Genomic DNA, 13463 nt, shown 5'->3' on the forward strand with positions numbered 1-13463 from the left:
AAGTTATTTCTAATCTCTACAATGGAGAAAGGTATGTAATTATTTCATGTTAATAATTACCTAATGTTCATATTTCCATATTGATTTTGTAACAAACATGAGTCCCTAGATTCTTATGTGTTCATGAGAAGATTTTGAATTGCTAACTTGTCTCATGAACACTACTTATAGAATGTATAACAAGAGAGAGATATAGAATTAGAAATTTGTAAAGAGAGTTAGCGAAGAGTTAGCTTGAAATCGAACCTAAGATGAAGCTTGCCTTTGTTAATGAAAGAAGGAAGAATGATGAAGAACCCTAGATGTTTTTCTCCCAAAAAGTTTCGCTCTCTTAACCGGTTGAAATTTGCCCTAAGACTGAAAGAAGGAAGATAATGATAGAAGAAGAGATTTGACCCTGTTTTGACTAAAAGGACTGATTTGCAAAGAAGCTAAATTCGGGGGATCCAAAATGAAATAACAACTCAAATGCCCAAAAACACAACCCTCGTCACGTTGCTATGCCCGGTTGGACTGCCAACTCACCCGGCCGGGATTGGGGCCGGGATTCAACCGGGCATAGCATCATTTTTGTTGTCTAGGACACCACAATTCCACCCAGGAGATCCAGTAAAACCCTAGTTTCGTGAAAAAAAAAACCCGAGCTCTCGTCTCTCTCCATCTATCCGAGCTTGTCCGCTTTCTCTCAAACGGAGAACTCCATTGTTGATAACAGAGGTATTTATGAGCTCTTTCTGTTTAACTCTTTCTCTCTCTTTCTCAAATGAAAGATTGGTACTACTAGTCACTACTCATTATATGTTGAGATCAAAATCTTCGAAAGTCGCACATTAATCTTCTCTTGATTTCTGAATTTTAAATTTAGGGCTCCAACTGATAACATCTTAATTTTGTACTTCAACTGTTTGATAAATGCTCTGCGTGAATCAACTAGTATTTTCTATGTTGGGATTCTGAAAATATAGTTTTTGAGGCAATTACATCAGTTTTTGTTAGGGCTAACGATGAACTTTGATTATATAGGCTTGAGAGTATTGCCAACTAATTCTGTATTTCCAGTTGATTCAGGGTAGTTTTAGTTGATTCATGGTTGTTCTAATTGTTCTAGTTTGGTTTACACCAAAGACAGATAATTTATGTTTGAATAGGTCAAGAGCATTTAATATAGTTGAGAGTTGTAAAAAAGAACATGAACAGAGTTACTAACTTAGAGGCCAAAGTGTTGGCGCTGGTTTTTCTTCTTAGAAATACTGAAACCCTAATTGAAAAATTAGAATGTAAAACTAATTAATTTGTGTTCAAAATGAGGATGTGAAGCTCAATAAAATAGTATTTGAAAAAAATGAAGATGTAGTCCAAGAGTGGGGAGTCAAACCGTAATGAATGGTAAATAGAAGAAAATTAAACCATGCGGGGAGAATTGATTTCTCCTAGAATCTAAGCAAGAAATGAAAAGAATGAAAGTTACTTCTCCAAACAAGCAACACTTCTCATTAGTTATTCGGTCTTCGCTTGATGTAATGGTAGAAATCAAGCGATATATTTCATTTACTTGACAGTTTTATCAGTTGTCTGACTATCCTAATTATGCCTATAAAGCATGTCTTCTCATGAAATTTGTGTTGACTTATGGATGACCTTGGTAAATCAAAATAACTTTATTAATATGGTATTTTGTTTTGTTTTTGTTAGGGTCTAGGAGAATTTGGATTTGCTTCTATAGAGATAACATATAATTGAATGTACATTTTCATTTCTGTGCCATTTTGCTTCTTGTGAGCTATGTCAATATCACATGCAAAAGGCAAAAACGCTATAATGACATATTTCAATTCCTCTCTCCTTGGAGACTATCCTCAAAAAGTCGCTTCGTTATAAAATTTGTAACTGTTTGATCCTTTACTCTTATTTGTGATGAATTCTCAACGATCTACAAAGCTTAGGATGATTTAGTTCTTTTGGAGGAAGATCTTAATGGGTATGAGATTTGAAATATGCCATTTGGTCATGTGCCCCATATAGCTGGGAATTGATCTAAGTTTGTGCTGGTAGGCTCAATTAAACGTTAAGAAAGTTGGGAGACATAATGGAAATTATTTATGTGGACAGGGGAAGTAAACCAAAACTTTCAATTATATCGTCTTTTTTTTGTTTAAGAACAGCTGTCATTTCTTAGCCTTCTTTTCTTTTCATCTTTTTTGCAGCTTTACAGGTTTTGCTAACAATGACGGGTTTTGGAGCTAAGGAAGAAGATGTTGCATTAGAAAGGGGAGAGAAGAAAGACAAAAGAAACAAGAAAACTGAGAATGGCTTGGGACCGAAGAGTGCTCATAGTGAAAAAACTATAACTACAGAAAGGGAGGACAATGGGGTAATGTTAAAAACAAGTAGGAAGAAAATTAAGAAAATGATAGAAAAGGACAATACAAATAGGAGAAGTCTGAAAGAGGATGGGAACAATGAAGGACTTAAAGAAGGTATATCTGTTGTTAGCGGGCATGAACAACGAAAGAGAAAAAAGGAAAAGAAAGAGAGAAAGTTCAAGCATGCAGAAGAGGAAAAGGATGAGAAATCCAAGGGGTCAGAATATTGTGAAATAGAATGTTTATCTAATACTAAGGAGCAGGAAGAAAGTGACAAGCGAAAGAAGAAAGAAGAAAAGAAAAAGCGGAAGTTGAAAGATAAAGAAATGGAGGAGGATAAGGTCTCTAAGAAATCAAAGCATCGTGAGAGAGATGATATAGATGATAATAAGTTGGGAAAAAGCGACAAACAAAAAAAAGGTACTGATGTAGTCAATCAAGACTTCAGTACACAAATGGGTAACTTTCATGTAGACAGTGAAGAAAATATCGATTATGGGAAATGCGGGAGGAGTAAAAGGAAGAAAAAGAAGATTGGTAACGAAGGTGAGAGTAGAAAAAGTACTATTAAGGAGTCAGTAGATCCTAAGGAGGTTCAAGACAATGATGGTCATTTCAGTTCTAGTAAGAAGAAAAGGGATAAAGAAGAGGACGTGGAGATGGAAGTAAGACACAAAAAGAAAAAGAAGAAGTTGGTGGAAGATTTTGGTTTCGAAGAACCCAAAACTGGAATCACGGAAAGTATGACTGACCATATCAAAGATTCTGAACCCAAGCAATCATCTAAGAGAGTAACATTTTCAGGTAATGTGGAGGTCTTCCCTCCATATGATGTCAGAGATGCGACGGAGGAAAATGAGGAGAATAATTTGGTGATTGGTGAGAGGTTCACACAGAAAGAAGATAAAATCATCAAAGATGCTGTTTTGAAGTATATAGAGGTAAGTAGGTAACCTTGAAAAAAATATTGTAAAATAGTTTTGGTGAACAAAGTTAATTGAACAAGTAGAAGCATGGCAGGTTTAGATTCCGTAACGGGAATCGAAAAGTTTTATCCCAATGTAGCGGCTAATTCTTAAAGCTCGGTCACTATAAGTATTTCTTGGAGGGGGCTAAATATATCTGAAGTGAAAACTGATAATTGTACTTCAAAAGTTTGTAAAATGTATACTTCGAGTTGGGCATAATGATGTTCATATTGACTTACAGATCTTAATGAATATGAATCCTTCGTGGGATTTAGTGGCACATAATAAGTCAAATTGAAGTGCAAATATCAACACGAAAAAACATAATTATTACACTTAAAAGGAAGAGATGCACACATTTGGTTCGAGATAGAGATTTTCTGACTACTTTGGATGCACTGTTTACTGCTAGGATTTTATGGGTATATGGAGCTCCTTGTACATAGTCTTACCATCGAAATAGTTGTGGAGATCAGCTCCCTATGTACTCTCGGAGATATCGTTTATTTTCAAAATTTACAAGCAGAGTCCATAGAGAACCGATGTTTGAGGAAGGTTAAACTTTTGCGCGTAACTAATTACCTCTCTCCTAGTTATTGTTAATAATATTATTTAGAGTTGTGTATTTTATGTCATTCTGGAATATTTTTATCTTAAGAATATTCCCTAATACATTAGCAAATAATGGTACACCCGATAGATCTACATAAGTCCTGGAGTATGCCATTTAAATTTTAAGTTAGTATCTGAATTATTTGGTTTAAATAAATCACATGCCTGGTGCCTGGCTGCCTTGTTGTTGATGCATTTGCACATTTTGTTAGCTTATTCTTTTGAACGATTATACGCTGTGTGAGCTAAACTTTTTTTCTTAATTCCGAATGAAATTGATTGTGTCTCTAGGAGCGTGGTTTGGGTGAGAATGGGATGACGATGATTCGGGAATGTAGGAAACATCCAGAAACCAGAAACTGTTGGAGGGAAATAGGTGAGCTACTTTATTTATTTTTCTCTTTTCACTGCCAAGCTTTCGGAATTCATGTATGTTGTCTTGCTATGTATTATATATTTGTACATATACTACTATTCAAGTGGTAACTGCCATGCTTAAAGAAATATGTACTCTTTACTTTTCTACTTTAATGGAAAAGTGAAATATGATTTTTTATTAAATATTTTTATGAAATTAAATAAAATTCAATGACATATTTATAGGAATAGGAGATGAGAAAACTTTTCTTTTTGTTGAAATAAAGTACATTAAACTTAAGAGTCTATTACAATATCCAAAGTAGAAAAACAACAGTAAACAAAGTAAAACAACAAAATTACAGAATTGAGGAATTGCTTAGTATAACTTCGATTAGTGGAGCATTCTTCATTCTGTAGCTTACAAGCCTGACAACTCTTCAAGAGAATGATCTGAAATTTGGTCTTGAGAGTCCTTCCGGTCGATTGAAAGATGAAACTAGTATCTAACTTCCTGTAACATTGAAGATGGATTAAACAAACCCTTAAAGTTCCAGTATGAAACGAGGATGTATGTAAGATGGAATCAAATGATGATTCCGAGTTATCCTGCCAGTATTCTCCATAAACAGAGACCATATCCGCTCGAGTTCCACAAAGTAGAATATGATCAGACACCTGGTAAATGGGATCGCCGTCATAGCCCGAGTATAAATACCCAACTAATCCGACAAATGATCGCAAATGAATTGCGAACATGGGTGGAAGTGAAAATGTTAAGGAACTTGGATAAGGAGTTAAATCTATTCGAAAATCAAACACAAAAGTAATCAACAGAGGTTGAGCCGAGGAATGAGAACTAAAAGGTAGGCTACAAAGGTGGACATAACTATGTGAATCGTTGTGTCCTCTGGGGTCGAAAGGTAGGTTTATACTAATGTTAAATCTCTTATAAGACACTCGATATGAACTCATGAGCCACAAGGTTAATCGATGGATCCAAATAAACATTATTTAATCTCCGTTAAAAACTTTCTGGGTGTTGTAATGTAAGATGGTAGAAGAATATCCAAGGTTAAAGTTATGTTCATTTAAGATAGAAGAGATGTTTGAACCTAGGGTTTGGTCATCGGTTAACCGGAGAGGGAAGAAAAAAACCACCATTTGATGAGCTCTAAGCTGGACCTCTAAAGATACATGTCTAAAAATCAAGAGATGCGGAAAGATAGACATGCATGTGGAAGTTCTAGTGCAGACAGATCGAAAGATCACAATAATCAACAAAAAGATGCCTAAAACCATTCAATAAACTCTAATTAAGGATGAGAAGTTAGGCCAAGTCCAAAGATTAGATTTTCAAAAGTAAAGAAGAAACAGAATACTACCGTGAATATGCTGACGTGATGATGATGAATTTAGGGTAGTGATGTGCGTCTGCTTTCTCCTCACCCGTTTGCAATTTATATGGGGCTTTTGTGTAGAACGGATTACTGACTTTGATTCGAGCTTACTCTGACCTATTCATAGATTTCCTGAAAGTCAGATCCAGTAGAAAGAGGTTGTGATTTTGCTGGTTTGTTAGTTGATTGTGAGTGATTTTGGATTTGAAGATTAAGGTTTACTTGTGGTTACTTATTTCTGATAGATGCTAGGTGTTGATTAGTCATATGTGAAGTTATGAAGGTAGGTTAGATGAGAAGATGTTATTGGATGTGGGATTTGGGTGGTAGATTAGATGGATTTGGTTGAAATCTGAACTAGGGTTAAGGCTGAAAGAGATCAAAGGTTATGGATTGGAATCGTTGACTAATAGGTTGAGATTATTAGTGGGTGTTGTATATTGAAGAGTAGGAAAGGGGAGAAAAAATCAGTAGGGTTCTTGACCTTTCTCTCCAACGGTAGACAATCTCCAAAAGAGAGGGATGCTTATGCCCAATAGATGCGGTAGATGCTGCCTAGCCGAAGAGACTATCAGCCGTTTGTTCATCCATTGTGAGGAAGCTTCGAAATTATGGTGTTTCTTCCTTGGGACGGTTAACTTAGCTTGGTGTGCCCCAACCTCCATTTCGCAAGCTCTTGAGCAATGGGGAGCTGTCCTAGTTAAGAAGTCGAAGAGAGAGTTATGGGGCCTAGTCCCTGTGGCTATATGCTGGTCGATTTGGAAGGCCAGAAATGATGAAATCTTTAGAGACTCAAGAGCGAGCTTTAAAGTGGAGAGGAGGATGTGTTAGGTGTGTTATTTGCTTGGAGTAGACACTTAGGTTGGGCGAGATTGTACTCTTATTTTGATCTTGTGTCGAATTGGGGGAGCATCATTAGGTAAGATGTACTAGTCGTGCTCCCCTCTTTGTAAATTCTCGTGTTCTCTTTCTTTCTTTATATTCAATCAAATTTTCAAAAAAAAAAGCAGGCAGCCCAGATTGTGAAGCTAACTCTGGTCGAATGAGGTTTCTTTTAAGTTGATTTGTAGATTTGTTTGATAAGTATCTCCTACTTTGCCACTCAAAATTTTGCAACAAGTTCTTGCCGTGAAAGTGTTCTCCCCATTCCGCCAAACTCTGCAATACTCATTCCCATTGATTGTTAGGTTACGCAGCAATGAGAGCAGCTGTGCGACTATAGGAATTTCAGTCATTGAGGTTTATTCTGAAGTGGAATATTCCATTCAATGCCCTCCTTTGTAGTATTGGAGAAAGAGGATACTGGATTCTCTTTCCTGCTGTATATATCAAATAAACACGTTATTCAAATAATGTGCCTTCGTAGAACCTTGCTAGCCCTTGATATCGCCTGTTTTCTTCTTTATAGTCATTCGCATAATTAATTGTAGATTATCGTCTGCATTGGTTTTAGGGAAAAATGGCCTGAACTCTATAGGTCAAATTTCATTTGTCAAAAAAGGATCCCTTGATCTAGTTTAGGCTTTCAAGTGTTTTAAGTTTGCACACGTTTGCATATAGTAAGGTTTGCCGTTTGCACAAGTTTGGATGTTGAATGTAAGGTTTGCACATAGTTTGCATTGGGAGCCCAAGCCTTTTTTTTTTGAAAACTTGGGAGCCCAAGCCTTAGAAATACTGACTTGTCTTTTAGCCAAGACAACAGGAAATATGGCGGTGTTTGAAAAGGAAAGCAAAGACCAATGTCACTAATCAATGTTCTTTGACAGTCACAAAAGGAGCTCTCGACAATCATAAGCCTTGACATGGTTTATTCAGTGTTTGCTTGAATTGTAGTAAATGGTTTATGTAGTCTGTACATATTAGGCGCGCCTCACACAAAACAGCAGCAGCTGCAGTTTAGACTTAATGAAGTTAAGAAGAAGGATAAAGTGAAGAAGAAGAACAAGATCAAAGAACAGTAAAAATGAGTTACCTAGAGAAGAAATTAAAGAAGAAGTATTCTAACCTGAAAATCAGTGAAGAAGATACTCAAGAAGAAGATAGGTACTTGCTGAAAAATCGAGTGAAGATGAAGAACAAAAAGAAAGTAAAGAAGAAGAACAAAAAAAAGTAAAGAAGAAGAAGAAGAAATAGAAAGGACAAGAAGGAGAAGATGAAAAACGAGTTACCTAGAGAGCTCGGTCAACAATGAAGAAGAAGAAGATGACAGTTGGAGAAGAAGAGAGCTCGGGCAATAATGGAAGATGGAGTCGATTAGGGCAGTGGAGTAGTAGGTGGAGAAACCAATTTCAAAAGATATCGATTTGGGCTTGAGAAGTTGGGCTAGAAGCCTAAAAAATTTAAAACTTACTTAGACACCCCCTATTTGCCTTGGGCCGACCCACGCCTGCCCTAGGCGCCTATAGGCGCTCGCCTAAGCGTCCAAAGGCGCCACCTGTGAAAACAAGGGGAGTTCGCCTCCAAAGGAGGCAACCCCCTTGTTATACCGTCGCATTTCCAGTTCACTTTATGTGCTTTTGTTTTTTCTTTCACTTCTACCTTTATTGCTACTGAATGATTCTTGCAGTTATGAGAACCTTTACAGTAGCCAGGAACATAGTAATTGAGTCAAGATGTTTCTCTTTTTATTTAAACCAATGAGTTCATGTTAAAGCATAGGAGCTATGCCACCATTTATGTGCATATTTTTGTTATGTGGGCTTCTACATAATCATGTTTCTGAAGACGTTACCTTATGCAGCGGCTGCTTTACCATGGAGACCATTTACATCTGTATATAGGCGAGGAAAAATATTGCTTCAAAGGGGAAAAGTACGTGGGTTCACTGACGAAGATAAAGAGCTAATCAAGAAGTATGTTAAATATTTTTTCACCGCAATTCTGTTGCTTTATTTATTAACATCTGTTTGTTTTGGACTTTTCGTCTACACTTAGATGCTAACAGGAAAATTAGTGTCCTAGATGTAGTATATAAATGGATTTTCCCTTTTATGACTTTTCCAACCAATGCTATTTTGTTAACTTATGAAGATTCGTCAAAGAACGTGGACCCAAGTGGACAGAGCTGGCGAATATCATGGGCAGATATTCGGATCACGTGAAGTGTGCATGGAATCGAATGCAGTGTACCAAAACGGGTATGTTTCATATTAATCAATAGTACTAGAAGTCAGATTTCAATAATTGGTTAATTTCTTTTTGGCCACCTACTCTGTTACCAACCTTTTGGCCCAATGCTTTTCGTAACTTCAAGTTTAGATCCAATTTCTTGGGGTTCCATCCAAGAAACGTCGAGGACAATTTTAGTTTTCAAAATCACCCTCTTTTAATGGTTTCTATCCCCTTCATTTATCTTCCCACTCTCTTTCTATTTGCTTTCTCTCTTCCTCTCCTCAAAGACAACAACTTTGCGAACTCCATTAATGGAGATCTGCAACAATTTTTAAATAACAAAAGTCTCTCATCGCCGAGCAAAACCTCTTCTTCTTCTTGAGGGTATCCAATTATTAGAAAGACGTAACCTTTGCTCCTACTCCTAGGTGTCACGGGCTGATATCAAATATACATACATCATCGCTTAAGTTTGCTAAGTGAAATAGATAATAAGCATCCTTTTAATTCTAACTATAAATTTTATTTACCACTGAATTAATTTTTCCTTATGTGAAATAGGGGCTTGGTCCCAGGAGGAGTTGCAGACTTTATTTGATCTGGTAAACATGGATTTGCAAATGAAGGGCTTTGAGGTGAAGAAATCCTACTCTCGCAACTCTCGCAACGCTCGCAAGGTCAGTGCATTCTGTTGAACATGTTTTTGCTTGGTGTAGAGTTCTAGATATCCTTAGTGTTAGGGATATCATTTGGTAACTAGAAGTAGAAGTGGCTCCCTTTCTAAGAAAACAGAAGAGAGTTTCCTCCTTTTGGACATTTTTAGAGTGGTCTCAGAATCCCAATGTTTGCAAGTCAAAGTTTGTAAGTGACAGTTATTTTTCCATAGTAAGGAACAACTATTTTGGCTGAATGAAGAGCCCTTTGTGATTGTCACATTTTGCTAATATTCAAGGCTTATTAAGGTAGGGCCTTTGTTTCAATTTCAAACCAAAGCAATATACCAATAAATCAGACTGTATGAAGTTGATTTCGTGATTTTCAGTGATCAATTTAAAACTTGACTAGATCTGTTTTTGTAAGTGTTTTCCCCAAATTTTCATGAGCAGTTGCGAGATAACATCAGTTGGACAGCAATTAGTGAAAAGTTGGGCACTCGATCGTACCATGAATGCTGCCGCAAATGGTACATTTTATAATTCGTTTGACCTTCACCTTGTGTTCATTAATTCAACTTTGTCAAAAATGTTAGAACTTGGAAATACTGTTATACCTCAGTTACTGGTTCTGATTTGTGAACTTTATTTATTCTGACCATTGATGCATGTCCATTTTCAGGTATAGCCAATTAGCATCACCAATGATACAAACTGGGGAATGGAGTGAAACAGATGATTATAAGTTGGTTAATGAGTATGAATCTTTTCCTTGCAAACTAATTAACATGTATCAATACATGGATTCTTGATTTCTATTATTTCTGATTGCACCTTATATTGGATGTGAATATTTTTCTTCATTATATAACTGTGTTTCTCTTTCCTCCCTGGACCGGACAAGATAAAAAAAGAAATAAACAAGGTAACTGACGTCAAGTATAAATTGATGTCAACGAGAAAAAAAAAAAATTTACTTGCTTCCACGAATTTCATGTAAAATCGCCGTAATCCACATTTACAAGGTTTCAGTTTGATCACGTCAAAAACTTGTGACTTATAAGGAATTGGTAGATCATCCAACAATGTTACAGATCGTCCTTTGCCACGTTATTAGTTACTCGATGTACTTGAGTTTATGAGGAAAAACTTCGAACTTCCGAACTCCATTTTTCACACTTCTGAACCTCTGCAATTTGGACCACCTCGCGTATAAAAGTTCACAATAAACTCAGAAAGTGAGTTCTATCTTTCCATTTCTCTAGGTAGTTGCCCCATTCTTCAAAGTACCACAAATCCCCATTATAATGGAGACCTGTATGTAGGAACCCAGTTTTCTCTAATCCTCGGTTCCTAATAGTTGTGTACGTACTACGTAGAACCATTTTGTTTTTACCGATTCAAGTGGATAGAGTTTCAACTGTACCTTCATCTAAATGTTGAACACTAATTATATCAAATACTACCTCAGACTTCATATGTTGGATGCTTGCTGTGTGGAAGATGTGGACTGGGATTACCTTCTCGAGAATAGGTACCTTAATGAAGCTGATGCCTTATTGTATCACTTTTATACTAATCTTTTCTCTTTGTTGTTAAATTTCTTTTATTGATGTTCTTATTCTCCTTCATATTTGTAAAACTGAATTCTCCCCATGAGCCATCTGTTGTTGGAAAATGCTGGCTTTTTGCTCGGACCACTTTATTTGTAGGCTTTGCTTGTATAGGCTGATACCCAAGCACGGATCTTCACTGTTTGTGTTGTATCCTAATCGCCAGTTTATCTATTTATGATTGAGCTTATTGACCATTATCTTTTCACTGGCGTTGGGTGGAGATCTACTTAGCTTGTGTATCAATGCCGGAGTCATTCCACCAGGATCTATCCATAGTTTTGATTTTTTTTATTAATATGGTTTTGATAGGCTGAAATGGGAAGCAAAAATAAACTCGAATCACTAGCTTATTACTTCGCACAAACTACTTAACTTGACGAGTCATTAAAAAAAAGTCATTCTACTTCGACCATATCTTCTCTTTTATGTTAATTCTGATCATTAACGTTTTTCTTTTCTCAGATCTGGAGCTGTTTGTCGGCAGCGTTGGAGACAAATGGTGAATCACATTGGCTCCAATGGACTTCTTTCATTTCCAGAACAAGTCGAGGTGCTTGCAAAACGCTATCGCCCGGATATACTTAAAACAAGAGAAACTTTGGACAGCGTGCGTGTTGAGTAAGACCTCTTGTTTTTTCATTTCAGATGCATTTTAGGTAAACCTTAAAGAAGTAGCTTTTTCTTTTTGTTGAAAAGAATTCATTAACAAGCCGCCAATAAGGGTAAATTACAGTATCGATGTGAGAGGGGGGAATGGAATAAACCTCCATAACCGCTCTCCTTGATTATCCCTAGTCCATGTAGCTATTAGATCGGCCTTAGAGGAATTGTTGATACTAAAGATTTTGAACGATACATGAAGAAGAATGAACTGATTCATATCTATCTATATATATATATATATATATATATATATATATATAATGTTTTCATAATTGACTTTAAATTTGAACTTATAACTTTTTAATCTTTTAAGTCAAAATTGAAAGTAAAAGGGTAAAAAACATAATCAACTTTCTTGGTTGATTGAGTTTGGGTATCGAATTCGGTCGAGCCAAATCATGTCGAGTCTAAACGAGTCGGTTGACTATTTGATCGGCTCAGCTTCGCTGACGATTAAGGTAAACTGCCATTGATTGGTTTGGCTTCAGCTTGACCCAAAATAATAGGCAACTGATTGCTGCTCACTGTCTGCATATCAGCTTGGCTGACGATTTAGGTAAATAGTCAAATATATACATATGTATACCCTCTTTTCATGTTTTCTTTTAGTTTGATATTTTACGTTTTAAGTGTTGCATTGCAGGATGTGACTTGAAGTCTTTGATATTTCTACAAATCAGTCTGCAAAACTGTCTTGGCTTAGACACTAAAAAAAACTTTGCCACAAGAGTATGAGGAGTTGAGTTGGGTCCTACAAAGTAGCAAGCGAGAACAAACTTTGGAGTCCCCATGGGCCAGTATGCAAGAAGAAAAACGGCGGCGATATAACATTGTTAGGTCACCTGCAAGATACAACAAGAGATAGACTAGGTCTCCTATACTGCTGTACAACAAAGTTACATTGGATACACCACATCTGCAAAGACTAAGGCCCAAGTTTTTGGTTGATAGTTTTGATAGAAAAACACTTTTTTTTCATCTGTGTAGAGAGGACACAGATTTGGTTGATTTTTGGGGGTTGTTGAAAACGGGTGACTTTTCTAGGTTTTAATGAATTGTGAGTTTTCGTTAAGAAATGTTCCTTCTTACTTTTCACCCAAATAAACTTTTATCATTATTTAAAGCGTCTAGGTTTATTTTACATTACATTTAGATTCATGAACAAATGGTCAGAGGACTTCTTAAAGTAACAACACCCTATATAGACCAAAATACTTTATGAAATAGTTAATATTCTTTCTCCAAAATTTTATGACGCATATAGTGCTTACAAAAATTGTCTATGCCGGGGACACTGATCATGCATAGTTCCTCCACAAGATGAAAACAAAAGAGAAGGATAAATCTAAGGCCCAAAAAAGGAGCCCAAATACCAAATCTAACCCAATAGAGAATAATATCTCAAAAAAAACCCAAAAAGTGATGTTACCTTCCTATCCTCCCAAAAGAAATACTTACCTCTTATGTCCCTCACCCATTTCCCACCCAAATGTACTTGTGTCAGCCAACACATGCCTCTCTCTTTCTCTCTCTAGTCTGAGTTGATTAGACTCTTCTCCCTCAAAATACTCTCTCTCTCTCTCTCTCTCTCTCTCTCTCTCTCTCTCTCTCTCTCTCTACAATTGATGAGACACTAAAACCCTCATTTTCTCTCTTCCATCTAAACGTTTCTCTTTCTCTATCTCTTTCTTTCTCTTTCTATCTCTCTCTCGCTCAAACG

At 36.4% G+C, this 13463-nt stretch overlaps 1 protein-coding gene across 2 annotated transcripts; it reads left to right on the plus strand.

Moving 5' to 3' along the window:
- Positions 1–494: 494 nt before the first annotated feature.
- LOC147565830 (uncharacterized) lies at positions 495–12866 on the plus strand. Of its 2 annotated transcripts, none has more exons than XM_086652318.1 (11): positions 495–717; positions 2205–3304; positions 4235–4319; positions 8441–8552; positions 8731–8837; positions 9373–9488; positions 9918–9994; positions 10147–10221; positions 10936–10998; positions 11543–11698; positions 12387–12866. In XM_086652318.1, exons 2-11 carry the CDS (start codon positions 2225–2227, stop codon positions 12391–12393), a joined length of 1878 nt encoding a protein of 625 aa, XP_086508444.1. In that variant the 5' UTR covers positions 495–717; positions 2205–2224; the 3' UTR covers positions 12394–12866. The 2 variants fall into 2 exon arrangements, with proteins under 2 accessions (XP_086508444.1, XP_086508445.1); XM_086652319.1 differs by having other exon boundaries at positions 11543–11687.
- Positions 12867–13463: the final 597 nt, after the last annotated feature.

This window comes from Eschscholzia californica, unplaced genomic scaffold (assembly GCF_041429995.1).
Source record: "Eschscholzia californica isolate CP2 unplaced genomic scaffold, dmEscCali1.0.p SCAF_1, whole genome shotgun sequence".
NCBI lineage: Eukaryota > Viridiplantae > Streptophyta > Magnoliopsida > Ranunculales > Papaveraceae > Eschscholzia > Eschscholzia californica.